Consider the following 27,822-nt stretch of genomic DNA (forward strand, 5'->3'; position numbering starts at 1 on the left):
CGCAGTAAATCACAGGCAGGGCTAATGAAAAAGGCAGGGAGTGGCTTCCTGAAGCTGAGGGGGACTCACGTGAAGGTGGTCACTTTGGGCCTCGGAATGCTGGCCGGATGAATGTTGCTGTTTTGTGAGCGTGAAGAAGCTCTCGTTGGCTTTGTTTGTGTTGGAGCGCTGTGCCGTGACAACATCCATTGTCAAAGCTTGCGCAGATTTCAAGCACCTGGCCTCCAATAATACAGAAAGGCTTCTCCATCTGAATTGGACAAGCTGTTTATCATCCGCTTTTATGGCCGCAGAGTTTTTACTGAAAAGCAAGTGATACGCGCCAAAGCCTGCAGAGTGGAGCGTAGTAACAGGAACACGAGGCCTGACATGAGCCACAAATCAGACATTTTATAAGGGGAAAGAAAAAAAAACAACAAATTGGAGCTCATCTACTTTTTGTCATTGTGACGTCCAAGCCATTTTTTTTCCACATCCATTTCCTGCTGTGTGTTGTTGAGTCAAAGTGCTACTTTACCGCCAAGCCTAAAAAGTGTTTATGTTGTGTTTTTTTGCTTTTTTTGCACGAATGGCTCCCAGTAAAGTTGAGTGCGGCACAATGTGAGTGGGGAAGGCTTGATATGAACCTCTATTGATCACTTGGACTGTCCCCAGGCTATGAAGCTTTTCCATCATTCCAGCTAGCCAGCCTGTGCGTGCTCATTTCTAATGTTTGTCAGGCCACTTTCCGGATCATTGACTAAATCTCGGGAAAGAAAGCTCAGCTTCCGCTTTGGCGTTCGAGACGAGGAAAACGGAACGGCAAGGACCGGCCGCGCAACTTGCGCTCGGTCCCATGTGCGCAATGAAAAGAAAACGGTGCCACGCTCGAGAAATCGAAATAGCATCGTACTAAACGGCTTGTTGAAGGCAGGTGAGCTATCAGGGTGTTGATGAGTGAGCAAAGACAAGGCAAAATTGAGGACACTCGTCGTGTCACTATCTCCTTTGACGCTCATTATGTATTCCCAGTGTTGCTCGATTGATTGATCCAATATAATCAAAGGCTAAAATGTGGTCCTCATTTGCAGCAGGTACGTAAGCTATTCCTTCTTCAATGCAAGGAAGACGTGACAGAAAGAGGAAGCAAATTCACCCACACCACAGTGTGATTCCGCCAGTTGGGATTAGCTTTCAAGGCTAATTAGTAGCTGTCGAGACTTTTTCCCGAAGCTTGATGGATGATTCCACGTGGGAGTTAACGTGACACACTCGGCCGCAACGCTCTACGATCACTTCCTTGAGCTCCGAAACGTTACCTGAGATTTGAGCCTGACTTGTCAGCATGCGGCGAGCAGCCACTTGGTTTGTAGGCCGGCTCGTAATGACGTTTGTGTCGGTGTTTGGCAGCCTCCCACATCTTCGGAGCTGAAGCATTGATTGATCACTCAAAGCCCTGTTTTCTTTCGGGGGTCGTCTCAAGTTTGCCGGCGGCGATTTGCCATGTCCTATACTAAGCGTATGGAGGACTTTCTGCTAGCGTACTGTAAAGCTAGCTAGCGGGTACTGAAGTAGCAGCATTTTGGCGTCAAAACGACTTGCTTGTTCCGGGAGTCTTTTGACTCGCATTGGAAATGCTAGTAGGAGTTATTGTTTGAATTAGTGAAAAGTTGTAGTCGGCTCTCGAGCGGCAGCCTTTTGGGTCCGCTGGAAGGTCTGGAGAGACTTGCTGGATCAGCTTTTGGAAAGATGAAACGCAGCATTTTCTCACGCAGCACAAAAGCAAATCACCAAATATTGAATTGGGAAAAGGGAGTGGAGGTTGTTTGAAAGTTTCTTCACGCCGACTAGCGTGTTTTGCTTCTCGCGCTAATGGATTCGGCAGTCCGCCTCGCCTCGCCTCGCCTCGGCTTTTAATCACCACTTGATGTCGTTAGGAAGAGTCAGCAAATAGCGAGTCGTCAGCAGAGGATTGGGAGCTCAGAAATGAAATATATCTGCAATGATATGGGAAGGCGGTTTTTGTCCCGCAGTAATTATCCGTTACAAGTGTCCCTCCCGTCTGGTCTGTTTGGCGTTTTGACTAATGGCTCCTCCTGAGCAAATTGATGCTGCAAAGTAAGAATCAATCAAAAGCCGCATCCCCTTAAAGTGGCTGCGCCCCTGCCCGAGCCGTGCGGCGCCGGCGGCGGCTATGCTAAAGCCTTCTTGTCCCCGTTGAGTATGTTTCTGATGGAATGGTTTTCAAGAAGCCTGGGGTCAGCACTCACTAATGAACAAAGCCTAGCCATATTGCTAACATGCGAGCTTGCTTGCGTGCGTGCGTGCGTGCTGTTTCTAATGAGGTCACGTCAACAATGCACATGTGGCTTTGTTACTGTGACAATACGTTTTGGGCAAACGCTCAAAGTCGCTCGCTCGCTCGCTCAAAGTCAATAGGGAGGCCTGCTGGCATCGAAAAAGTAAGAAGGACAACTTGGTGGGCAGGGGTGGCCAGAGGCACGTGACAATAAATGGCGGGCTAGTTAGGGAAAACTGCAAACATTTGACTTTGATTTGACGAGAAGGCACACATCCAGATGTCTGGCTTTTCTCGACAAGGTTTCATTATGGGATCAATGCGGTCTGAAGAAAAGTGATGATGAAGCCTCGCAAGACTGTGTTCTTTCAAGTGCAAAGGAAGGGCAGCCATGACAAACAAAACCAAGTCCGTAAGCCTTCCAGCAGTCTTTCATCCACTTTTATGTATCAGGAGTTTTGTTGCGTCAAAGTGCATTTGCAGAAGACACCAAACTATGCTAAAGTGATTCGAAACAACCGTTTCTCATTTGCCTAAAGCAGATCTGCGCAAGGATCCATACCCAGAGCACTATTGTTCCGCTCTAATATTCGAATCGATACCTACCCCAAAGAAAAAAATTCCCCGGTTGTCCGCATAGTCATTTGAGAGCCCCACCGACATAAATGAAAAATTGCACTTGTGTATGTGGTTCATTCAAGTCATCTGTTTCCAATGAAGGCATCAACTGGGGTCATCTGTAATGCTTTCTAACCAACCACTCCAGCATTCTCTCAGCAGTAAGCTTTTGCGCCTTAAATCCCACAAGATATTAATCACCGCTCGTCATAAATACGTACTCAACGTCCACTTCCAAAGGATCCCAGTGTGGCATTTGCTCTCTGGACACTTTATTAGGGACACCTGCACAGTATGACAATCATTAAGCAGCCCACCCAAAAAAATAAAAAAGCTGCCTTTGCAGACATGTTTGTGATTATGTTGCTCGGCGGCGGTTGCGCCACAATGTTGTTTGCGCCTATGTTGTTCCGGGAGATATGGCGCTTTAGTTTCCACTTTTGTGTGACGTGGATCGTAAAATGCCGCCCGCCAAATGTGGCTCCAAATTCTTTTTGAATTCCTCCACATACGTATGTATCATTTCCAGTTAAAGTTGACATCAATTGTTTCGTATTGTTAAAAAAAAAAAAAAAAAGCTTTGGCTCAGACGCCACTGCACAATTTTCTGTGCGTTCCTTCCCACGAGCTCCAGCGCTGTAATGGTAGTTGAGCCATCGGATAAGGTGCATTGTGCTAAAGGTGTCCCTCAGGGTTCTGCACGCTGCTGCTAAATGGTTTTGTCAAAAGGTGGAATACAAGAGGCTGGCGTGGGTGCTCAGGCAGGTCATGAAAGCGAGCTAAATGAAAGCATGTGTGATTGTTGTTATACAGCGCGCTTCAAGTGTGACAGCCAGCGCTTGCTTGCTTGCTTGCTTGCTTGCTTCACACAGCTGGACGCCTTTTGCTCTTTCTTCCTCCGAGCTCTAACGCCGCGCTGAGGTATCAATATTTTTACCGGCGCACCCTGATGCTAAGTTGAGTTGTAATGAGCCGCCGCATACCGCTTCCCATATGTTGAAATGGGTCTTCCGTACGTACGTATCCTCTCGCTTACATTGTGGCCACGTGTATGGACGCGTACTCTGCTTTTATGTCATTCCAATTGGAGTAAGAGGGAGCAGGTTCAACACGTAGGCCAGACCAGACATCTGCAATTGTGTAGGTTCTGTGTTACCACGGCGATGAGAATGGAGTGTGTGTGTGTGTGTGTGTGTGTGAAGGTGGATTATGCTGATTGGTTGCGACAAAGGACGTCTTACTTTGCGGCTCGATCATCTTGAAACGATTTGCCGTGCCGTGCCGTCCCTTAACTTGACACGTGTCAGCGCGTCGGCTTTGGAAGGATGGGATTGTTTTCAAAAAGACATGTTGTTTGTAGCTGTACTTGTCCTCCAATTAAAACACTCGTCAGGTGTCCTTAGGAAATGTTTGACATCGTTTGGTCAAAACATGTCAAGGATGCACTTTTCATGGTCTTGAAAGAGGGAGGGAGGGAGGGAGGGAGGGAGGCCTGTACAGGCACAGCATGGCTGACTCATCTGTTTCTACTGTGCACTGTATTCAGCGAGTCTGCCAACTCGAGTCAGGCAACTGAATCATCTGAGTCCATTGTGTTTCCTGATAACACAGATCTGAGTCAGTTGTGTTTTCAGGTCGTCACGTAAGTCAAGTCAGCGAACCAAATCAGACAAGTCCGCAGCGTTTCTTTCTAATTCGAATCAATCATCCAATTGGCTGAATTGAGTCAGGCCCCGATTTCTGTCCCATTCGTACCGAACCGTGGTATGCTAACCCGAGTCAGTCGTTTCAGTCAGTTCAATTGGCTCATCTTGATCTGATCAAAAGTTTCAAAATAAGACTTTAGAGGTGCAAAAATACATGAAATACTCACTCCGCCTCTCTTAATGAACACCATTGCGTCGTACTGAGCGCTGCTTCTAATCGTCGGTGCCTTGAAACACGTGTTGGTCGTTTGAACCGTGGTTTGGCCCGACGCACTCTATCGGCGGTTTGGGGAATGTTCCCGAAAACGGGGGGAAAGTGCCAGTATGGCGTTTTCTTCCCGTTGTCGGCTTGTCTTTTCTCGAGTGACAAAAAACACAGCAGACTCATAATGCAAGAACCTCTTCTTTTTTTATTCTACATCATTTCATGAGTACACTTTGTACATTTTCTTTTTGTATTTCATATCAATCAACTCTAAGAAATTCACATTTACACAAAGCATTGTACATTATTAGTGTGTCAGTACAGTGACAAATATCCCTTTGTGGTCATAATTATAATACTGCACTATGGGAGGCAATCACAGTGAAGAGTCACATGACACGTTCTATTTAATCCCAGCCATGTCAACCAAACGCACATTCAGAACGACAAGAAAAACCACCCAAAAAAAGCTCGCAGGCACTGCGGTGCGACTCTTTGAGTGCGATAGTCTAATAAGTGCTTCAAAATGAATTGAACAAACCAAAATGCGTAACACAAAGGCATGAAAGAAAAGCGTCCAAATCCATTTTAACGCACTGTTAAATGTCACCTGGTAGCGTGAGCCGACAACCGTGACGGGCTTTTATGAATCTTGCGCCGTCTTTGAACGTTTGGCTTGATGTAACAATATGCCTTGTTATGGTGAAGGACTTGAGTCAAAACGAGTCTTGCGGACGTCCCGCCGTTTGCATCCATTACGGCTGCCGTTCTCGGTTCTCGTTTTGACTCCGCAAGCAGTTTAAGGTTTATTTTGGAAGCTGTCAGCGGCAGTGTCAGTGTTGTTTATGACGTTGGCCGGGCTCCCCGCTCAACACTGTTAGTAGCTTCTGCCTGCCTGCCTGCTAGTAGCTTCTGCCTGCCTGCCTGCCCGCCCGCCTGCGTGCGTGCGTGAGTGAATGCCACACAAGGATGCGGCTGAATCACACCCACGCTGGCTCTCCACAGGAGTGTGATTCATATCCTCGCCTCCCTCCCTCCCTCCCTCGTGCACGTGAGCCGCTCGTTCGCTTCCAACTTGACCGTGGCCGCGCATGAGTCACAAATGTCGGACAAATAAAGGCGCTTAATTGTACGGAGATGGCCTGATGTAATGACTCCCTTATACTATATTGGCGCCATCATATATTGCGCTTCTTTGATGAGCAGTGCTGCTCTGGATGCTGGCCGCCAAACCAAACTGGCTGAATTTGACAAGTCTGGCAGGCGCCATAGAAACAAAGATCAATTGGAATTTTTGGGTGAAGTCCTGAAAATGGCCATTCATTTGGCTTCCGACAAATAACGTTGAGAATGCCCGCCGACCACCGTCTTAAAAACCATCTTAAAGACCATAAGCCGTTTGATCGTACCGAAAAATGGATCTGTAATGCCGCCTTTGATCTTTAAAAGGTATTTATGTACATACGTCACTGGAGGGGCTGACATTAAAGTGATAAAAGGTTGCCTGTGAAGTGAAGTGCTTTCATATCAGCCTGTCCATACAGTAAATGTCAGCGGCTGCTGGTGTGGAGAAGACGCGCACACGCACTCGCGCACGCGCACACACTCGCGCACGCGCACACACACACACACACACGCACACACACACATACGCACTTGACGAGTGGGTGAATGATGGCGCGACTGAGCGCTAATCGCTACCTGCCTGTTTGCAGGTCTCACAAATGGACTGAGGCATTGACGACGAGCGCCGCGAGGGAAACGCCTCGTTCCTGTCGATCAAACGATGACTCCGAAGTGGGCCGAGAGCCTGGCCGTTAACAGGTTTGACGTATTTTTTCATGATATCTACGTGAAGGCAAATCGGACCGTGGCAGTGTGAAAGTGAGTCCCGGACACCTGGGCCCAGTTTGGCCGGGAAAGCAGTGTCCTTGAAAACATGGAGTTCACCTTCCGAGAGTCCATTCAATTGAAAAGATGCTGCTGCGTTCAGGGTCACTGCTCACTTCATGGCGTAGCTGAAGGCTTGGCTGGCCAATGCCAGGTCAGCAAGGGGGCAAACAAAAACACCCTGCTGAGTCAGCATGACTGAAAAATGAATCTGGAGTCCTGCAGAAGGTTCGAGTGGATGAGGTTTAGCCAAAGTGGTTCTGTTACCACGACGACGGGATACTTGCCAAAACAAAAAGCGAATCCGAAGGAAGATGCTTCCAGGCACCGGTGGGTTTCAAGGCTAAATCCTCGCCGAGCGGACAGGGGAAAAAAAAGGGAAAAGGAGCTTGTGGAGTATTTGCTAAGATGCACTTTTTCTTGATCTACATAAGTCCATACGCTAAGAGTCCAGGCACGTGGTTCTATGAGACTCCGCATGCAGGGATGAAGAGTCTAGAAGAGGTCTTGGGGGTCAATACCCGGTCCATGTGGCCTCTCTGCTGCTTTCTTCAATGAAGCGGCCTTCCTCCTCCTCCTCCTCCTCCTCCTCCTCCTCCTCCTCCTCCTCCTCGTCTTCTTCTTTCTCAGACTTCGGGAGGAGGCGTGACCGGCTCTGCTACGCCGTCCACCCTCACCACTGACGGGAAGGGAAGGGAAGGGAAGAGAAAGAAGAACATGTTTGAGTATTTGCCAAACATCTTGGCCCTCCAAAAAAGCCAATGCGTGGTTATGTAAAGCGCCTGGCTGGCGCTGTGTTTTTTTTTTCTGCCGTGTTCAAGTGGCATCATTAGCCGGACAAGGATGGCAATCCAAAGCGCTTTTATTCCCACAAACCTCTTAACCTGCTTTGGCACCCTGGAAACGGCAGAAGAATGCACACTGCTTTTGTTTGACGGGCTTTTGGTGTGAAGGCTTGCTATTGTCATGCGTTCATCCTCACCGTCGTTGGCTAGCCTGGAGATCCTTACGTTCCAAAAAATGGTGATTCTTCGCTTTTTAATATTCCGCCGTTATCTCGGAAGCTGAGAAACGTGTCACGTTTGTCCTTGGCCGGTCCACGTGGCTAGCTTTTGTGCAGACAAGTGGAGGAAAGCCGACAGTTTGGTGTTTCATGGCGAGGCTTGAACATTTGCTGACATGCTTTCTCTCCCACACGCAATGAGCAAAACGCAAGTTGCTCGTAATTTCCAACCGTGCATGTGTCTGGCATATGTGCTAGCTAGCAATTGGGCAACAGCTCGTGGATGACCATTGTGATGTTTACCCCAAATTGTCAGCTTCTACTTAAATGGTAAACTTCCCGCGTGGCTTTGATTTTGTCCGACTTTTTTGTGGGTCAACTCAGGAGGCTATGGAAGTGACCAAAGTTCCCCGTGCTAACCAAAAGTAGCGCGGAGCAGATTTTCATGACAATCATGGTAGCTGTGGAAGTGTCCAAAATGATACCCAAATGGCAGCTGGCTCTGTAAGGCTTTTTTTCCAGGTCTATTCATGATAGTAGACTTGCCCACCAAATTTCACGTGGCTTGGTAACGCTGGCTTGTTTTGTAAATTGACTGTGCCATGCACCCTATAACGGAATGATCGCGGCTCGAAAGCTAATCCCGTGGAGTCTCTTGCCTCATTAGTGGCCAAGAGCTGTGACAAGACGCAGCGCTACGCTTTGTTTAGCGTTTAGCACCTACTAATTGGCACTAGCGCTGGTGCTGGCCCATAGAAAAGTGAGCTGGTGTGCCGGGGTGGACCATTCTTTGACAAGTCCAAATAATAGGAACAGGCATCCGAGCTAACATTATGCTAAGAGCTGTCAGCGAAGGGTGCGGGCCGATGGAACGGCATCATGGGGCTCCATCAAATAGAAGCTCCTCTGCATACATATTGAATGGATTTCAAATTCAGACGAGACTGGCTGACGCGTCTCTGTCCTGCGTTTAACCTTACGCTCGCTCGCCCGCCCGCCCGCCAAACAAAGTGAGTTGAGTGGCGAGCATCGCTTCTGCTAGCTGTCACTCTAACCACTACAAGCCTCAGCAGTCCAAACCTTTTGGATGGACGGTCCAGTCAGCCACTCACTCACTCACTCACTCACTCACTCACTCACTCACTCACTCACTCACTCACTCACTCACTCACTCACTCACTCACTCACTCACTCACTCACTCACTCACTCACTCACTCACTCACTCACTCACCTATGTGCTCCTGTGTACGTGAGCGCTGAGGCTGTACGTCGGCCTGCGCCTGTTGCTGCTGTTCCTGGAGACTCTGAGTGTCCACGGAGATTCCGCTGTCGCTGTGCAGCTTCTCTCCCTCCGGCGTCACCGTCTGGTTGTTTGTGGCAGCTTCCGCCGCCGCCGCCGCCGCCGCCGCCGCCGCGCGATTGTTAGCCGCCTGTTTGTTCTGCTTGCAGCTGTTCCACCTGTGAACAGCAGAGGCGCATCAGCTTGACCCCATCCTTTCAAAATGGACTTCATCTTAAAGTCGGGCGCTGTTGAGCAAGTTGAGACTGCCGGTCGATCCGTCGTCCTCCAAAGTCAAAAGTGCTAACGAGCTGTTGACTTCCCCGTTTCTTCGCCAAGACAACGGTGACAATTTTCCTTCTGCATGTTTTCCTAAGCTGCCATAAAGCAGCACATTGCGTAGCTGTTTGTTATCACAGCCACCATCATATTGTTTACATACGCTCAAGCTGTTCTACGGGTGTGCCCGAAGCCATTTGTTTTTTGCTTTGCCTAAATAAAGCAAACGTGTACGTGCGTGCGTGCGTGCGTGGCTGTGAGTTCATGCGATCATTGAAACATTTACTGTATGCGCGTGTGCACGCTCCCATCTGCGTCTCTTCGAGGCCTCCGCTGTAAAATTAACACACGCCAGCGTTTGATTTCATTGCTAGTAAATATGTCGACCGTTCTCGTCACTCTTCTGTCATGGCTGTGTGTCTGTGTGAGTGCGTGCGTGCGTGCGTGCGTGCGTGCGTGTGTGTTCCCTTTCCCCCCCCCCCCGACCCAACCCAACCCAGCCTCCTAAACGTAGCCCTTGAGTTTCCCCCAGTTGGCACTTTTCAAATAATCAATCTGTGTAAAGAGCCTGTGTGTGTATGTGTGTGTGTGTGTGTGTGTGTGTGTGTGTGTGTGTGTGTGTGTGTGTGTGTGTGTGTGTGTGTGTGTGTGTGTGTGTGTGTGTGTGTGTGTGTGTGTGTGCGTGCATGCCTGCGTGCCTGCGTGCGTGCGTGTGTGTGTGTGTGTGCGCATTTGCGTGACCTCTATAGTGTATTTCATTTGAAAGTGTTTTTGTTGTTTTTGTTCTAAAAGGGTTATTGGCGTTTGTAGGTCAGAGCCTCCAGCCCGACAACCCATTAGTCCCCCTAAAAGGTCCATTTCGTGTTTTTTCATGGCACACTTGTATTGGGGTTTTCGGTGTCTTCTGTAGCGGTTCAAAACCCAACCCTGGCTCGAAACTCGAACCTAGCCTTGAAAGCCTAAAATGAATTTGAATTTCCATCTTGACCATTATCAGCGTAGCCGCTTGCTGACCTTTTAAAGGCGATGTAGGCCACCAGGCCCACCACCACGGCAGCCAGGACGGAGCAGTAGATGGGGATGAGGTTCTCGTTGAAGCCGTGGCCCAGGAAGCGCGGCGGCGAGCCGGCGCCCGGCGTGGTGGTCTCGCCGCCCGGCGCCGGGCCCTCGGAACCGTCGGGGAGGAAGTCGTTGGTGAAGGCGGGTGACGTCGACTCTGTCTCGGTGGAGACGGATGGGAAGTAGGTGGGCAGAAGGGGATCTTAGAAAGAGAAGGAAGGGCAAAGCAGATTTGAGTGGACATTTTGCCCCACTTATCATTTGCGTTCTGCCCGGCAACAAGTGGCTTCGTGTTCAATAATGGCTGCAATCGAAATGCTCTTGCAATGGGATGTGTCTTTTTTTTTTTTTTCTTTAGAAGCACATTTTTGTCGCAGCTGTTTTTGAGTTCCGCACAGAGGAAATGTTTCTCAGCTCGGATCCGAAGCATATGGACCGGTCCAACCGGGATAGCCGTGGGTGGCTCCAGAAGGGCATGGCATTGGCACATAGAATGTCTGCTTGCTGTCTTCCTTCCCCCCTTCTTCTCAGCTAATGATTGGTGGTAGTTTCCCAAAGCACAATGAGCGCTCCGGGCGTCCGCCATTAAAGTCCAGAGCGGTGAAACTGTCAGGCCTGCTCCTGATTCCTTCCCCCTCGGGGCTCTGGTCTGCCAGAACCCTCCAGTGCGAAGCGCTCGGAGAGGAGGAGGAGGAGGAGGAGGAGGGTTGACGGGGTGCTGGACTGCTCCTCATTAGCTCTGACTTGGAGCAGGAGGGATTAACCCTGTGAAAACCTCCCAAGAGTTCTTCAAAGCCAAACATGGCAACGCTCCAACCACATTTTAACAATGTGAATTTTTTTGCGGTTTGGACCAATGACAGAAGACACTCAACAAATTTACATCCCAATTTCCTACACTTGTGTAACTTCTACTTTATAGTTTTGAGAAGACAACCTGGAGCATTTCATGTGTTTGTCATTTAAAAAAAAATGACAGTGCTGGAAGGTCACATGTGCCTGATATGACTTTGGACGCAACTTGCTGAGCGCACAAGCACTGCACTGCAAGAATGCACTGCACTGCACTGCACTGCAATGTGTCCTCTGATGCGCTCCCAAACATGTCATCTGTGTCCTCTTCTGTTTCCACTCTGCCATTGATTTGCTGCATGGCTTTCGGTGCCGAGCCTCAAGAAATGAAAAGACACCCGGGCCGGTAGTTGATGACAGGGCATTCCTGCCTGCCTGCCGGCCGGATCGCGTTACAGAACGGCTAGAAAATATCGTTCGCAGACAGCGAGGCATCATGCATGTGTCTATTTAAAGCTATTGATCGCCCCCCCCCCAAAAAAAAAAAGCCGGTAGTCGGCGTGCGTTTCATGACCTTTCCGCAGCACGTCTTCGGGTTTCCTGCGCTCGCTCGCTGGCTCGCTCGGCCCTGTACATCATCCTGCTAATGCGCGTCCGGCTAATGCGATTAGCGCAGTAACGCAAGCTGGCAAATGGAATAAAGTGAAGGTGTGTTCACAGCCGACGCTCGCAATGTATATCTGCATCCGAGCAACTCTGGAAACGATGGACTGAATTTCATTTTGTTATTGTTTAAGAAGTTTGCGAATCAGCATAAATGAAGAGCCACACGTCAGGAGAAATGAATCTGACTGCTTTCACAAGCTGATGCAATTCTCAATTGTCCAATTTTACTTTGGCAAACCTGATGAGTAAAACACAAGTGCAGATTTGGAGCTCGCCTATTCATTGGCCTTTTTTGCTGGCTCGTGAAACAGCCCAGCGAGACTTTGTATTTATGAGCAGGGTGTGGACCAGAGAAGGTCTTGTGCGGAGCTCCACGTCAGGTTGCACAATGACGTCTTTATCACTAAGAGAGAACACTTGCCCCTCTGTGGAGGCGACGCCTCATCCGACGCATCCCAGCTTCCTTTCCAGAGGAAGGCTGATGGACAGAGGAGGGGAGTGTTGAGGAACAGAGAAGCTGCTGTCCACGTTCCCAATTAGCTGAGGACACTTGCTGGCCAAGAGAGGCGCAAGTGATATGAAAGGGAAAGTGGAGGAGGGAGGGGGGGGAGGGAGGGAGGGAGGGGCAAGAGCACCCACTGGCTGGCTGGCTGGCTGGCCGGCTGGCTTGCTGGCTGGGAGACAACATTAATACCAAGCTCTTCATTATTATCTTAACATAGTCGAGTTGAGCCAGCCACAAGCACCCATGTGTCCCAATACTTTTGTCCCTATCGAATAGCACGATGATAACGTGCATGCAGCAGGTGTTGCGCTCTCACACGTGATGAGTCGAATGAAACATCACCACGCTTCACAGCAGGCCAACGCCTGTCGACAATTGATTTGGGATTCTCATCATGAAAATGGCTCGTACCTATGCGGACGGAGGTCGCTGGGCGAAACCTGAGCCCCGCTCACGGGAATCCCGTGACTCTGATCGAGCCCTCGAGATCAACGTGGTCAAATAGCAGCACAGGCCTACGTCAGGCTCTCGTGTTTGTATTGTTTCCGCTTCCTCCGCTGATTTAGCTGTCAATTTGATCCAGAGGTGGAAAATGGAATAAGTTCAAGCTCTGGATGATTCGGCCCATGTTTTCTGCTATTGCGGAATTGTAAGAAGTTCCAATGCTCAACAAACTACTGAGAGAAAAGATTCGACACATGCATTTTGAATAAGGTTTCTGTGTTGAGGTCAGCTGCTGTCAAGTCAGATCTTCAAATAGCAGGAAGTGAGTGAATCTCTTTAGCGTGAAAGAGGTCAAAGACAAACTCTCCCACTAAGAAGAAGAAGAAGAAGAAGAGCACAGTGGAGGTTGTAAATGAAGTCAGCGGGCCCACGGGGCATCAAGAAGACACGCTCAAGTTCAGAGAGGTGGCGAGAGATGACAAAGTGGCAAAACCAAAGCATTCAAACCGCAAAGGGCTTTCAAATGACTCTTTTGCTTTCGGCTCCGTGTCACTCGTCAGGGAGCGCTTTGTGTCCGAAAGGGCGCCTCGTAAATTAGGCCGCTGTCTTTTTTAGCAGGTCGTCCACAATGGCCGACTGGGCCGAGTGGTGCTACAAGCGCTCCGGCTCAAAGCGGCCGAAAATGCGGCGGCTGTGGCTCAGGCGGTAGTGCGGGCCGGTTAGTAGCCAGCCGGAGGGGAGGGTTGGTGGTTCCGTCCCAGCTCTGTCACGGTCACATGTCGTTGTGTCCTTAGGCAAGACACTTCACACACCTTGCCTCCAGGTCGCCGTTGGAAATGAGAAAGTGTTCTCAATTGGCTTGCCTGCTAAAACAATGAATATAAAAAAAACAAAAAAAAATGCTCGCTCCGGCCGGCCGGGCCGGAATGAAGCAGAAGATGCTCCTTCTCCGCTACGTTTGGAGCTTTACAAAAGGTCATATTAGCGTCACTGCTAGCCGCTCCTTGTATGCTAAGCTAACACTTCCTGTCTCAAGGTGAACTCAGGTGCCAGATTGGCAAACAGATTGTGTCGGGCTACTTACTGTGGCAGACCGAGTCGCTGACGGGCGTGCAGTGCGCCAGCTGGATCTCGGTCTCGTCGTCGCAGATGGTGCAAGGCAGGCAGGGGTCCAGCGGGCTGTCGCGGTCCGAGAAGGTAAAGTCCTCGCACTCCTCGCACACGGTGTCGTGGTCGTGCTCGCAGTGGGCGTAGACGCCCTGGCCGGCCGGGCACACCGTGCACGGCTCGCAGCGTCCCGACAATTGCTCAAAGTAGAAGTTGTAGCGGCACATGCAGATGGCGTCGTTGGAGTCGGTGCACGGGGTCTCCATGCGCATCAGGCCCGTGCACTGGGTGCACGCCTGGCATTCCTCCGTGTGGCTGTAGTTCTCGGAGAAGGTCTCGCCTGGAGACGACAATGCGACAAAGTCGTGCTCAATAAGCATCTTTTTAGATTCCTCAGTGAGCAAAATGTTGCGGTGTTGACAAATGAAGCGGGAGCCCCCCCCCCCCTTTTGCGGCGGGCGCCCCCTTTCCATCGTGTCCGAGCGCCATCAGTGTCATCAATAATGCAACGTTGATGAGGCCGGCTCAGCTTTTAGCCTACGCTGCACAAAAATCATCCCAAATTTCAATTGCTCTCATCGGCCCAAATAGGGCTGCGCGACTTTTCCGTTTTTTTCCAGCAACTACTAAAGAAAGTCAAGCAATCCAGAATACCTCCCAAAAGTGGCGCGCACATTCCGGAGGTGCAGCCCCATAGGGGGCGCAAAAACAATAGAGCTAAAGAAAAGACGGGGAGGGGAAAGAGAATTTCCTGGGCTCCGCCGCCGACTCATGGCACGGCACGGCACGGCACGGGTGTGTCTTTAATGAAGGCCTGGTCAGTGGATGGCTTCAAACCTAAGTTGCGGCGGCGGCCGCCAAGTGGAAGAGCCGAGCGCATTGGGAATTTGCCGTGTTTCCTTCAACCTTTGCTTCCAGTCTTGAATTGGCTCTTAATCACGACGCTGACCTGTCAGCTTTTTGCTGCTGCTGCTGCGGCGGCGGCGGCGGCGGCGGCTCCAGATGGAAGAGAAAGCAGGAGACAGCTGATTAATATTTCAACAGTGCTGATGCTGACACTCAACTTAGAGCGAGTTTGAGCGGGGTCATGTGGGGGAGGGAGGGAGGCAAGGAGGGAGGCAAGGAGGGAGGAGGCAAGGCTGTCGAGTGGCCAAGAGGAAGTGGGAAGAAAATGGCGCTGCGGTAACTAAAGATTGGCTAGCAAACAGGAAATTTGGCACTTTGACGCTCATCAATGATTCAGTCGAGCACTCCAGTCGCAGGTGAGGTGTGGCGCGGAGCGGCGTTCCCGCGGGTGGGCCTCAACCGCACTTTCACTCGCCATGCCCGTGCCGCAGAAAATTGGAAGTAAGCTCTCGGGGGCTGGCGTGCGTAAGTACAGCTCGGCTGAGAATAATTGTTCCCGATAAGCTTGGTGGAGGGAGGCGTTTAATTAGCGGCAGGCGAGCTGCATTCATGTAACAGTATGCATGATGAATGAGCAGATTTTTCATTCACTGAACCCTGCCATTCTTGAAAATAGTTTTGGCCCAAAAAAAACCAACAACGGTTCATTTGCCGTTCCAGCGAAGCGTGACACGCGGGTGCCATTTACCGAAAGCGTGCAAATATGCAGATAAGAGCAAATAAGGCTTTGTTCGCTTCGACAGAACGCTGACTTGTGAAGCGGCGGCGGCAGGGGGTCACTCCACTTGCTTAATTAGCCACTGCGCAAAGCTCCATTCGTGTAACAGTACGCATGATGAATGAGCAGATCGGGCCCAGCCCGGTCAGGTGCGCAATTGATCTGCCGCCGCCGCCGCCGCCGCCGTACACTCGGGTGAGTCATCGCCGAGCGTGAATAGAGAAATAAAAACGGAGAGTGGACGGGAGTGCGATGCGAGGGAGTGCTTGGACTCGTGCCCGATTGGGAGAAGGCGAGAGAACAAACACAACATCACCATCCAGCAAAATTTATGGCCGCAACTTTGAGGAAGATGATACTCATGTGATTTAAAAACACAAAGGCGGCTGTTCAAGCTCATGAATGTTTTACAGTAGAAAGAGATGCTCCGTCCGTCTCTTTTATGATCCCCAAGAGAGCAAAAGAATCACACAATTTACAGCGCAGATCAATTTGGGATTTTCTTGGCTACAAGCAGCTGTTGGCTTGGAAACTGACAACATTTCAACATGTTTTAAATGCTCTCCACTTATTGAGAGATTCAAATCACCCTTCGGTTTAAAATTAGGCCAGCCGCACGTCGGGCCACACCGCCAACCAAACGTGACAAATTCCCGAAAGCTCACGTGACTGGATTCAAGGATGGAAGAACGAAAGAAAGTTTATTCTACCAGCGTGAGTGTCATTTGGCTAAACTCTTCTTCAGAAGTCAGCCAAGGGCGGGAGTCCAAAAAAAAAAAAAAAAAAACATTTCGTAACGTAATTCAACGCAGATTTTGTCTGTTTTGCGAAAAGTTGACAAAAAATCTTGGCTTGAGCGTGCCTTTGAAATGTATAACATCCCACTTGTTAAAATTAGAAACACTGGTGTGATTTTTGTTTATTGTTTATTGTTGCGATGCTAATGGCGTTAGCATACTCAGCCCTCTGACAGAGAAGAGTAAAAAAAGCAAGCTTGAGGCACAATGCAAATCACCTTTGTTTTCAACATGTTACGGTGAGTGCTTTTTAAAAGAGGTTGAAAATGTGGCCATTGGAGGATTGATGACTTCTTTAGTCCACCAATGTACTATAAAGTGCGCTGCTAGGTTCAATTGGCCCAAGCTGAAAGTGGGCCCAATCAACCCATTTGAAAGGGGAAAAGGGCTCGAGGACCGCAACGTGACAACCAGACTGGTCGATTGGAGCTCATTTGTGAGCGGATGATGCATCAAGCAATTTGGCTGGACGTATTCATAGAAAGAAACTTACTGTCAAGACACTGCGCGCAGACGGTCTGTTTGGCGCCGCACGGCTCGACCACGCCCTCGCCGGGCGAACACTCCAGGCAGCACTCGCCGTCGTCGGTGTAGTGGCCCGAGTCGCAGGGCAGCTGCACGGCGCGCTCGCTCTTGGACGCCGCCCACGCCACCTTCAGGCCAAACATCAATTGACCGTTTGCGTAATCGACTTTCACAATTGACATGTTTAACTGTAATCGACGTGTTTTATCCACACTGACTATGTATGTGGGCATCATTGGCGGGGATAGGGGGGGGCACTTTAAATATGCTTGTTCCCCACAAGTGCCAGGCCAGACAATTAACTTTGGGCTATTTTTCGGGGATTTCTTTTCAAACATAGAAAACAGATGATGAATTCGCATATGCGTTTTCTGGGTTTGTCATTTTTTTGGTTGCTTTCGCAGATCGCTGTCAGGTTCTAAAATGTGAACATGCTCTAAAGCAAAAATGTAATCAAAAGGAATGAGTTGTATTATTTTGAGAGGGTGGACGTGAATGTTCCATTTTCAACGGAGGCCCCCCCCCCAAGCACTCCCTTCCTTGCTTCCACCGTGACATTTTCCCCTCTTCCGCTTTGTCTTAAAGTGCGCTTGTTTTGCCTTTGCCGCAATTTCACGCTCACTTTTGGCAAGAGCCGGGGGGGGGGCGTCTGATCTTTATTCCTAAATTGAATCTGCGGCCGCCCTTTGGGCCAGCTGTCACAGCACAGCTGGTTGGCAACGCGGACGCGCCACTTCCGCCAGCTGCTTCACTGTCATTCAAAAAGTCCTCCAGCAATCACTTTGACAAGTTTCCATCAACTTGAGCTGAATGGGAAAGCAGGTTTGATATTGGATGGATGGATGGATGGATGCAAGCCATAATTTTAAACAGTGCCTGAAGGGGACAATTGACTCATGAAAACATTTTTAGGGTTTTTTTTTTGGGGGGGGGAGGCAGGAGGGCAGGAATAAATATCCCACATTTTTGGGGGTTCAAGTAGAAGTCACTCAAATAAGTAAATCTGTTTTTCTGGCCCTGAAGAACATAGCTTGGGGTCCATTTTGGGGCCCCAAGCCACACTTTGGTGCACCTTATTCAATCATCTAAAACATGACACGTTGCATTTGCATGCTTTGTCATGCACGGCTCCTTTTGTGGCATGCAAGTAGCGAAGAAGTCACTCAAACTCCCACATCAAAAGTGCCGAGGTACTTACCAGGGCGTACATGATCACAAGCACGGGAAAGGGACTCATTCTGTTTGTCCGGAAAAATGCAAAGAGGAAGAACAAGAGGAGCTATGTTCTCATTTTCGTCCCAAATTGACTTCTTCGTCTTCTTTTCTCTCTTCACTGCAGCATCAAGAGGCGAAGGAGGAGGAGGAGGAGGAGGAGGAGGAGCGGCGTCCTGTCCGGAGTGAGGCTCCGATGCAAGTGCAATGCAGAGGAAGAGGTGAAGTGAGTCCCCCCCCCTTCTCTCTCTCTCTCGCTCACTCTTTCTTCCTCCCTCCTCCCTCGCTTTTGGCTTCTCACCCTCCCTTGCAGGTGCACTACAGGGAGGGAGGGAGGTCATAAAGACGCGCTGCAGTCACCACACGCACACGACACGCACGCGCACACGCATGCATGTCGCTTTACCACAGCTTACAAACGGAGCCAAGAGCTCATTTGACATGCTCACTTAGCGCTTGCAGTATTTACTCGAGTTATGACTTGACAAGGTAGACCTTTCAACTTGCGTGCAAATGAGAAGGATGGCATTGTGACTAGAAGATGCAAACATGTAAAGAGGCATGTACATACACAGAAATTCATACTGTACTAGTGTGGGCTGGGAACAAAATCATCTGGATTTGTTGTATTCCGTGCAGCCAGCGTGTGTTGTGCATATGCTGCATAGTTGAGTTGGTCATTGATTGATGTACGGTTCAGTACCGTCTCCGGCCACAAGAGGGAGACAATCATGAGTTCATTCACCGTTTTGTCAAGTCCCTTTTTGAACTGGATGCACTCGCTCTCTAATTACATACAAGTACAGATGTAAAAAGAACAAGAACAGTAAAAAGCAAAGTATTTCTTTACTTCTGTGTTCTTTTAAAGTAACAATGAATGACATTTTGATTATGCTGTCATGCCTGGAGTAATACGCTCAGAATAAAAACAAAACAAATAAAATGCCATTGTAATTATTGAATGAAAATGATCATTCCCCAGAAATGTAATACTCGCTCAAGTAATTACATTCATCCAAATATATGAATGTACTACAAAATGTACTACATTGAATCAATATAATGAACAGATACCGATTACACTTAGTTCATCAAATCCGTATGAACTCCGGACGATGAAATGACTTGCAACAGACGCAAAAATGCATTAGATTGCAGCATCAGAGCTGAAGAATTCCAAGAAATGTTTTCATGATCACAAGGTGAATATAAAGTACAGATGTCTTTGCAGACCGTCTTCACCTGCTGCCATTTGGAAATTCACACTAATGGAACACAGCCCTTTCTTCTCCTTTGCTTGCTTGCTTGCAGCCGGCCAGCCAGCCGGCCAGCCAGCCAGCACGCATTGCACGGCGCGCCGCCAGGGAATTGAAGCACGGGCCAAGAGGGGAGCTTCACCTGCGAATGGTTACGCCGGTCTGGAAGACAGAGTTACGCTTCCCGCGATTGACAGACGCGCTCATCCGTGCAAAATGAATAGCAAGCGTCCGCCTTACAAGCTGCGAGGACGTTAGCCAGACGCGCCGAGGGCAGGCGGGCGAGGGCTGGCAAGGGATTCAATTCCTGACGGGGCATCTTTACTCCTCAATGCTGAGCTCGGGTGTCAGGCCTTCAAAGAAGACGCAATGGAAGCCCGCCATGAATCAGCTCCTATTGTAGAATGATGATGCAGATAGTCTTTCTCGCCGTATTTCACGTTGATTCAAAACAGACCTTTTATTTATTCCTCCTGAGTCTTTGAACTTTGAACCACGCTCGAGCCAGGTCAAAAGTTGACTCCCCCACCCAGTGGGAAATCATGTCAAGTGATTTTGTATCACTGCCATCATAAAATATTGATTAACTATCCAGTCAAGACATAATATGCATTCAAATAATCCCACGAATGGAAATTCACCTATTTATTAGTTTTTGACAGGAATCTGATAATAGTAGTACACGACTGTGAGCAAATGGGGCGAGATAGGCAGGAGGGAGGGAGGGAGGGAGGGACGCTAAGGTCCCCCCGGGTGATGTTCTTGCACAATGCGACATGTTTACAAAGCATTTACAGGAAGAGCGAAAGGAGCTGCCGATTGGAAACAGACTCAATCCTATATGTTCGTCAGACTCATTCAGAGCGTTGTTTTCCTTCCTTCCGGAAATATTAAAGAGAACGCTGAAAAAAAGATTCAGCAGCTGAGGCGGATACACGAAGCAGATGTGCTCACAAAAATGTCAGTTGTGCTACGACGCGCTAATTTGGATTTCACCATCCAACACAAAGTTTTCAAGGGATGCATCTTCTAGCGTCATTTGTTTTCATCAGCAACACCCTAGCCAGCACACAGCTAGCTTTATCTCAGAAAGGTCACTTCAACTACTGCAAACAAACAATTCAGACCTCTGCCAAGTTACATTAAAAGTGACATGCCAAGGGTAAATTGCTGGCTCAGCAATATTGCCGGGCTTCCTTCCGCCTGTCAACATAATGACTTAGCGCCGTTTGCTTATTTCACCTAATTGTTTCCTGAACTTTGCCCTTGAGTCTTTTTCCCTTTCACGGATTGATGGTCTCCTTCCACGGCAGACGCGGATTTGGGAAGTTGCGTTTTGTGTTGCGACGCCAGGTGCCGATAACAAATGTAGCAAGGCCCATTTACTTGTGACACCATCATCAAGTCTAGTCTAGGCGCGGCGCTCGGAATTGAAAGCATTGGCCGAGCATTCCGGAGAAATTGTTCCCACCGCTGTTCCCAAATTAGCGTTGCGATTTGGCTCCGTTCGTGATAAGTTAACTTGCTTTTTTCGACTGCTTGCTGGCTTTATTGAGGTCTCCCCCCCCAGTGGAATGAAAGCCGTAATGAGCGGCCTCATACTCACCAGGGTTAATTACGGTGCAGGAGTTCATCAAGTACTGGCTCTGGATTGGAATTCACCAAAACGGCTGCTTTAAACCGACATGGAGCAATTTCTTGTCGACTGCTGTTCAGGGCTGTCCTCCTCCCCCCCCCTCCCCCCAAATGTCCAGGGGGCAAGTACTGAGGGGATTGGGAGGCTTGCTGCTGCTCTTGAACAGAGACACATTAGCAGCAGGGAACCTCCGTGGAGACGATGGATGGGACATTGATGGAGGTCTCTTCCATCTGCTGCAGGCAGTGGGGCCACCCTAACGACAAGCGAGCTAGGCACTGTGATGTGATTTTAGGGCAACGGAGAGACACCTTCAGGGACAATGGGAATGCGGGGAGACAAGATGGCCGAATGATGGGAAATGACACTGTGATGATGACTGTGTCAGTTTGTGAGCTGCATCTCTGCTTTTCTGTGATGATAGTCAATCCATCCTGGAAAATGTCTTCCATTTTGTTGCTGAAGAATTGAAAGTAGTTCATGAATGATGAGTTTGTGTTTAATCGGTGGGAGGTCGAAATAGCATGTCCCCAATACCATTTCTTGAAGTTGAAATTATAGAATAGGTTCAGATTGTCATCAATCCTCGATTTACAGTACACTGGTCTGAAAACAAGATGCAGTATTTTAGGTTGTTGTTGGTTTTTTTTTTTAATCATTTAGTGTGTGTGGGGGGTAAAATGCACATTCCCACAATCCCAAATGAAAGCTGTAAAAATTGTAAATGGATGCCAGCTGTCTTTGTAATAACTTGTGCCATATTTGATTATGTTGTTCACTGACTTGTTGTTGACCGTTGTTGCTTATGCAACAGCACCCCCTGGTGGAGAAATATGTTCACGTCCAAAACAAAAGTGGTTTCGTTGAGGCAATTCGTTGACTAAATATTAGGAACGTCTTAATGCAAGCATAATAAACCTATTGTTAAATTAAAGCCGAGCTTTAAACTGACTACGGCTGCTTTGAACCCAGACTCCTATGAAACTTTGATCCTTATGTGAAACCTTTACCTGGCTAACTCCATAAATGCTGCTTAAATTGTCCTCCATGTGTTGTCCTACTGTTGAGTCCGCTGAGTGCCATTCACTGATGTTTATTTATGCATTACCTTACAGCTGAGTTCCAAGCTCCTCCTCACTTCCGCCAGGTCTTCCCAAGCCAGGGCCTGCGACGGCGGGAGCTCCCCCTCCTTGAGCGAGGTGAAGACCACCAGGCAGTGGCGCCACACCCGAGGCCCCAGCAGGCCCATGTGCTCCTCCAGAGCCCGGCGGCGCTTCTCCGTGAAGGGCGAGCCGGCCTTGACGACAACCAGGAAGACGTGGGGTCCCGGGCGGCAGAGCGCCACGCTCCCCTGAATCTCCCGGCGCGCCGTGCGGGCCGTGTCGTCCACGCCAAAGTCGCACCACCAGCCAGGCGTGTCCACCACCGTCAGCCAGCGTCCACCCACCTGGGCAAGCACGACGTCCTTTCCTCAGTGGCAAACTCGTTTGTGTCCAGGAGGAAGTTGCCCAGGGAGCTCTTCCCTGAATTCCTGCCTCCGAGGAGGACCAGCTTCAAATGGGAGGAGTTATGCCAGCCATCCACTAGGACGGCCAGAGGAAAATGAAGTTAATACGGTCGAAATGTCCAACTTGAATGGGCCGCGGAACGTTGGTGGCTTTCAATTGGACGGCTAGGAAGCAAGCAGCGTTGGTAACATTTACCAGCAAAGTGCAAAAAAAGTGTTTGGCTGGGTGGGCAATGATTGTGATCTTTTTTTTCTAAATCTGGAAAATAACACATTTGATAGTATTTGAGAACTAACAGTATGACAGTACTGTAGCTAAGGACAAATGCAGATTGTATCATAGCAGCCCAACCCGTATGTACAACCCGGGCACGCTATTTTAATATTCTTTAACCGATCGCACCCACAGAGGGCTCGGCGTATTTAGCATTTGACGTCGGAAAAAAGAGTCTCCGTTATGAGCCGGAGTTTGACTTACCCGGTGATTGCTCACTGGTTGCCATTCTTTTTGTAACGTCTATCTTCTCATCAACAGAACGCGTCACGTTGTCTGGAAACATGTGAGCCAAAGTGTGTTCAACTAGACAGCGGCATTTTCTGCCTTTATGGAGAGGTCGTCTAAAGGTCGCCACAAATGATCACGCACGCACGCCGCCACGCCTCTGAGCAGCAAGGTGCCTTCCTTCACCTTGTCATTTCACTTCAACCATGTTATTCTTTTTGGGTGCAAATTTCACTCCAACTTGAGTGTATGTGTCTGCTTTAATGAACCCGTAAGTGTTTGAATTTGCTTGAATTCTCCTGCAGTCAAATCATAATAATAATAAGCAAGTATGTCTCGTGAACCCCCCCCCCCCCCCCCCCAGTTGTTTTTGAGCCCAGTGAAAGACTTTATTAAAGATGTCAGGTTTTGCTTCTTTCCAGCTCCTCATCCAGATACATTTTTGTTTTCTCACTGTAGAGGGGGGAATCTAATTTCTATTCTTTATCTTCTTTTATCTGGTATTAATAATTCACACGTTGATGGATTACGCTACCAGTGGTCATTGTACATTCCGGAGTTCCCTGAAGATACGTATCGCGAGAGTGACGTGTGATTGTGAGCAGGTAGGTGCAAATGCTATCGGAGTTGCCTTTGTAGGAGCTCCGAAACTGCGATGAAAGTCCGAAAAGCGTCTTTGTTTCTCCCTTTGTAACGCCAAAGAAACGTCAGAAATGTGTAAACGTCCACGTAATTGTCGACAGAAGGTGACTCGGGCTCTCTCTCGCCTCGGGCTCTCTCTCGCGTGACCTAGGTGACGCGTCTGCTCCGCCCTTCCTTTTTCCTTCCCTCCTTCCCTCCCTCCGTCGTTGGGTAACAACACATCCAGTATAAGAAGAAGCTAAGCGGTTGCTACTCGTGCCACTTGTGCTAACCTTCGTTGGAACGAGCTCAACGACCACACCGCCCGAGGAAATTCAAAAATGGGAGTGGTGACAGTACGAGTGGAATACTGGTAAGCAATGATCGCGCTCTTTTTGTTTTCTTTGTGTTGCTCAAATGTAGAAGGCTAAGGATAATGTTGTGCGTGTGTGTGGCTAACTGTTAAGCTAACCGAATTGCTTTGCTTGGCTTCGCTTCGCATTGCTTTGCTTTGCTTCATCCCTTCCAGCGGCAACTGAGGCTACGAGCCCCGTTATCGGGAGCTCGCCCGGGTCGTCAAGGGTGAGTTTCCTGATGCGGATGTGTCGGGCTTCGTGGGCCGGAGAGGTAAATAGGATCGTATGAATCCCACAATCGTCTGAGGTCTGTTAAGAGAGGTGAATAAAAGCTGCTGCACCTTCTCCTTTACAGCCAGCTTTGAGATTGAGATCAACGGGCAGCTGGTTTTCTCCAAGCTCGAGCTGGGAGGATTCCCCTATGAGGATGACGTAAGTAGATTGATGCCACCCATATGAGGATGGATGATGGAAGTCGTTTGATGCCGCCACTTTTTTCCACGCATGCGAGATCCCGCCCTACTACGTTGACGTAACCCCAAGTAGACTGATGGAAATGCGTCCGACAGGATGCCATGTCATGTATCAATTATGTAAAGTCATCACTCGAATTAAAAGCACACAATGAGTCCTAGTTGTTTACAAACACTCCAAGCGTGAACCTTTGGTTGTGTTCTGGGGATCAATCAGCAGCGGGTCGCAATACGTGCAAAAGAGAACTGCATGCGCACAGGAAGAAAAGCAAAAGAATCTGAAAAGGTAGTATATATATATATATGTAACTATTTCTAATGATGAAATCCTGCATCTTTCCAGGTAATGGAAATCATCCAGAAAGCTCACGAAGGCAAACCTCTGGCCAAGATCACCAAGAGCCGCGCGCCATGCGTCGTCATGTAAACAAACAAACAAGCAAGCAAACAAACGGGCGGTGCTCGTTCGTCTAAAAGCTGGCTTTTCCCCAATGCTCTCTCTCCTCCTTCGGGAAACGACAACAAAACAACCTTGGCAATTCGGAGCAAGGCAGCAGTTGGGGAAAGCGCAGCTCGCTCCGCCTCGTTCACTCTTGACGCCGAACCGCTGGACTAATAATGACTAGCGCTGCCTCAAAATAAGCCACGCGGCTGCGTTACGATGACCTCTCATGCCCGGCGGTTCTGCAGCTCGTCAGGAGTGCTCGACGGGGACAGCAGGTTTTCTATTAATAGAATGCAAGGTCAGTAATAAGAAGTCAGCCACGTCCTTTTTCCAATAACGGTTTACAGATAGATACTTTGCTCTTTGCATTGGATTGCTTGAATGAAATCTCTGCACTCAAATTTCCGTCATGGCCATCACCGACCAGCCTTGGTGCACTTTTTCCTTCCTCCTTCCTTCCTTCCTTCAAGGACACGGTCCTCCCCCCCCTTCGTCTTGGCGACCGTTCCTCTGGCGTAATTGAACCATGTTTTCCCTAGTTAGGCATCCCAGCAACAGGAGGCAGGCAAGGAGAACTGTGTCCCCCAACGTGAGAAATGATTCTGGCTCTTACCCATTTGTCAGTGAACATCAGAGCTTGTTCTGACTCTGTGTAACGCTATGACACGGTGTATTAGTAAGGTCCAATGTTCACGCTAGGGGGCGCTAGGTTGTCAAATACTGTATGCCTAGTGTAGTTTGTGCTTTGTTTTCTCAAGGTTAGATTGAAGATTGGCCTTTTTGCCTAAGCACCAGTATCTTTTGTTTTGTTTTTGTCTTTTCCACGCAAGACATGAAAAAAAGGAAACTGCATTTACTTGACGAGGACTGTGATGAATTGAATACAAAAAATATAATTGCAAACTGGATTAGATGTTTAAATATATAGTGCTGACAAAAAAAATGCTCAACCTTTTTTGTATTCTGACCATGTATATGCAAATAAATGCTTAAAGAACACTTTTTGTATTGGGGTGTATGTTGTCAGTTTAAATTGAATTTTAGAACAAAAGCAAACTTTAAAACAATTTGTCAATTTTTTTACAATTATCGTTCATACAAATTTGTATTAAATCTCAAAGACCAACCGTATAGAAATTGCATGAAATCTGTAAAATATATATGTATATTTTTTAAATCATCTATATTCTATAGCAGTTATTTTTATCAGGGTCTCAAATGCGCTGGAGCTTGTCCAGACTGACTTTAGGAGAGAGGTGGTGGAATTAAAATGAGAAAGCTAAAATGTTAATCAATTAAAAAACAAATGGTACAATCTGTCTTTTGTCATGTATTCAAGATTACAATAAAAAGGAAACATTAGAATAGATGCACCTAAAGAACTAAGTCCTATTAGAAATGATGAAAAATATGCATTCATTAAACTAGAACTTGCTGTGTAAAGTGACTTTGACGCAGATGACAAGTCATTTACTTGCACAGTCACAATGAAATCGAATTTCCAAGATAATAATGCTGACTTTTACCATAGCGTGTCTTTACAGGCTCAGGGCGTGTCTGGATGTTGCGTGCGTGGAGTCAGCAGATAGCTGGCTAAAATTGATGATGATAACGAGCCTGAAGTTCACGCATGCGGCGGCTTCATCAGACCCAACCCCCCCCCCCCCCCCCACACACACACACACACACACACACACTCTCTTTGCTGTCTGCGAATCATGACTTTTCTGTTCATGTTTTGTAAAAGGTCCACACATTTTCTCCAGGTTGATGTCTTTGAGAGAATAATAAGAGGACATAGAGAGGGCAAAGACTTGTTTATGTAAGTTCTGTGAAAACAACTTCTAAGATCTTTAAAGAAGTCTTCACAGATGTGAAACTCAAGGAAACTTGGGGATGGAGAAAAAAAACAAGCAACCAACCAAGCAACCTAACCTCTATAGGCAGACATCCATCTTTTCCCCTAAATGACCGACCCCCTTAACCCAAAATGGCCAACTTATTCCAGTTTTCTCCCAAGTCATGAGAGCGCAGCTAATTACGTGTCCCACCACGCAAGTGTGTCTGATGTCGAAATAATCATTTTTAAGGTGATTTCTATCAGAGTCCTCATGATCCGCATAAGACTTCCTCTCATTTCCACACCATGAAAGACTGCCGCTTATCCTCGCAGACCCTTTCGCACTTTGGCTTGATGATTGACAGCTGATAACGTTTCAGTTAAGTGGCAAAAAAGGAAGACACACCTTTTGTCTTTTTGTAAGAACAACAAAAAGACGTTATTGAGATTTTGCGTTCAAGCATAAACTAACTAAGACCGTAGTCTCCAAGTCGTGGTCGCTGAGCCTAGTCGACTAGTTGAACCCAAACTTGCGCTCGATAGATAGCCAGCCGTTCTACAGGCTTCTGAGCCAATTCTAACAGCTCAGTGGCCTAGTAGTAGAGTGTCCGCCCTGAGACTGGAAGGTTGTGGGTTCAAACCCCGGCCGGGTCATACCAAAGACTATAAAAATGGGACCCATTGCCTCCCTGCTTGGCACTCAGCATTAAGGGTTGGAATTGGGGGGTTAGATCACCAAATGATTCCCGAGCGCGGCACCGCTGCTGCTCACTGCTCCCCTCTCCCCCAGGGGATGGATCAAAATCACATGGGGATGGGTTAAATGCAGAGGACAAATTTCACCACACCCAGATGTGTGTGTGACGATGATCATTGGGACTTTAACTTTTTAACTTTTCTAAAGCCGAGCTATTTTCTAAATTTGGGGGGAATCCCCAAGATGTCAACAAGATGACGCATTTTGACACGATGCGATGGATGCCCCTTTTCTACCCCCCTGTTTGCCCCCTCTTGTGCCCCTCCAGCAGCAGCAGCAGCAGCAGCAACGACCACGGCGGCATGGGGAGGCAGCGCCGTCGGCCATGTTGGCTGAGGGCGGAGTAGTCCAACTAGGGCTGGGATATCCCCACGCCAAGGTGTCCCTGAATGATAGCGCCGGTGCGCCTTATCTCCAGCGACCTTGTGCGGTTGCCAGG

General features: G+C 48.6%; 2 protein-coding genes across 4 annotated transcripts; one reads left to right on the top strand and one right to left on the bottom strand.

Annotated features, from left to right (window-relative positions):
- Nucleotides 1–4,992: 4,992 nt before the first annotated feature.
- On the bottom strand, nt 4,993–23,231 carry ngfra (nerve growth factor receptor a (TNFR superfamily, member 16)). Of its 3 annotated transcripts, XM_049745137.2 has the most exons (7): nt 22,868–23,231; nt 21,991–22,465; nt 17,977–19,640; nt 13,810–14,172; nt 10,274–10,520; nt 8,933–9,159; nt 4,993–7,376 (listed from the first exon to the last, which is right to left on the bottom strand). In XM_049745137.2, exons 3-7 carry the CDS (start codon nt 18,329–18,331, stop codon nt 7,324–7,326), a joined length of 1,245 nt encoding a protein of 414 aa, XP_049601094.1. In that variant the 5' UTR covers nt 18,332–19,640; nt 21,991–22,465; nt 22,868–23,231; the 3' UTR covers nt 4,993–7,323. The 3 variants fall into 3 exon arrangements, with proteins under 3 accessions (XP_049601094.1, XP_049601093.1, XP_049601095.1); XM_049745136.1 differs by lacking the exons at nt 21,991–22,465; nt 22,868–23,231 and adding an exon at nt 20,853–21,363; XM_049745138.1 differs by lacking the exons at nt 21,991–22,465; nt 22,868–23,231 and adding an exon at nt 16,747–16,906 and having other exon boundaries at nt 17,977–18,124.
- Nucleotides 23,232–23,707: 476 nt separating this feature from the next.
- On the top strand, nt 23,708–25,785 carry LOC125983670 (migration and invasion enhancer 1-like). The gene is made up of 4 exons (XM_049745146.2): nt 23,708–23,885; nt 24,042–24,139; nt 24,224–24,300; nt 24,685–25,785. The coding sequence occupies exons 1-4, from the start codon at nt 23,854–23,856 to the stop codon at nt 24,766–24,768; spliced, it is 291 nt and encodes a 96-aa protein (XP_049601103.1). The 5' UTR covers nt 23,708–23,853; the 3' UTR covers nt 24,769–25,785.
- Nucleotides 25,786–27,822: the final 2,037 nt, after the last annotated feature.

The sequence above is a fragment of the Syngnathus scovelli genome, chromosome 16, assembly GCF_024217435.2.
Source record: "Syngnathus scovelli strain Florida chromosome 16, RoL_Ssco_1.2, whole genome shotgun sequence".
NCBI lineage: Eukaryota > Metazoa > Chordata > Actinopteri > Syngnathiformes > Syngnathidae > Syngnathus > Syngnathus scovelli.

What these genes read in the sequence shown, in the direction of transcription:
- ngfra (XM_049745137.2), bottom strand. Translation starts at nt 18,331, where the DNA reads ATGACCTCCCTCCCTCCCTGTAGTGCACCTGCAAGGGAGGGTGAGAAG. An exon ending in GCCTACATCGCCTTTAAAAG is followed by an intron (nt 9,160 to 10,273) that starts GTCAGCAAGCGG and finishes TGCTGTTCACAG; the next exon opens with GTGGAACAGCTGCAAGCAGA. An exon ending in ACGTACACAGGAGCACATAG is followed by an intron (nt 7,377 to 8,932) that starts GTGAGTGAGTGA and finishes CCTTCCCGTCAG; the next exon opens with TGGTGAGGGTGGACGGCGTA.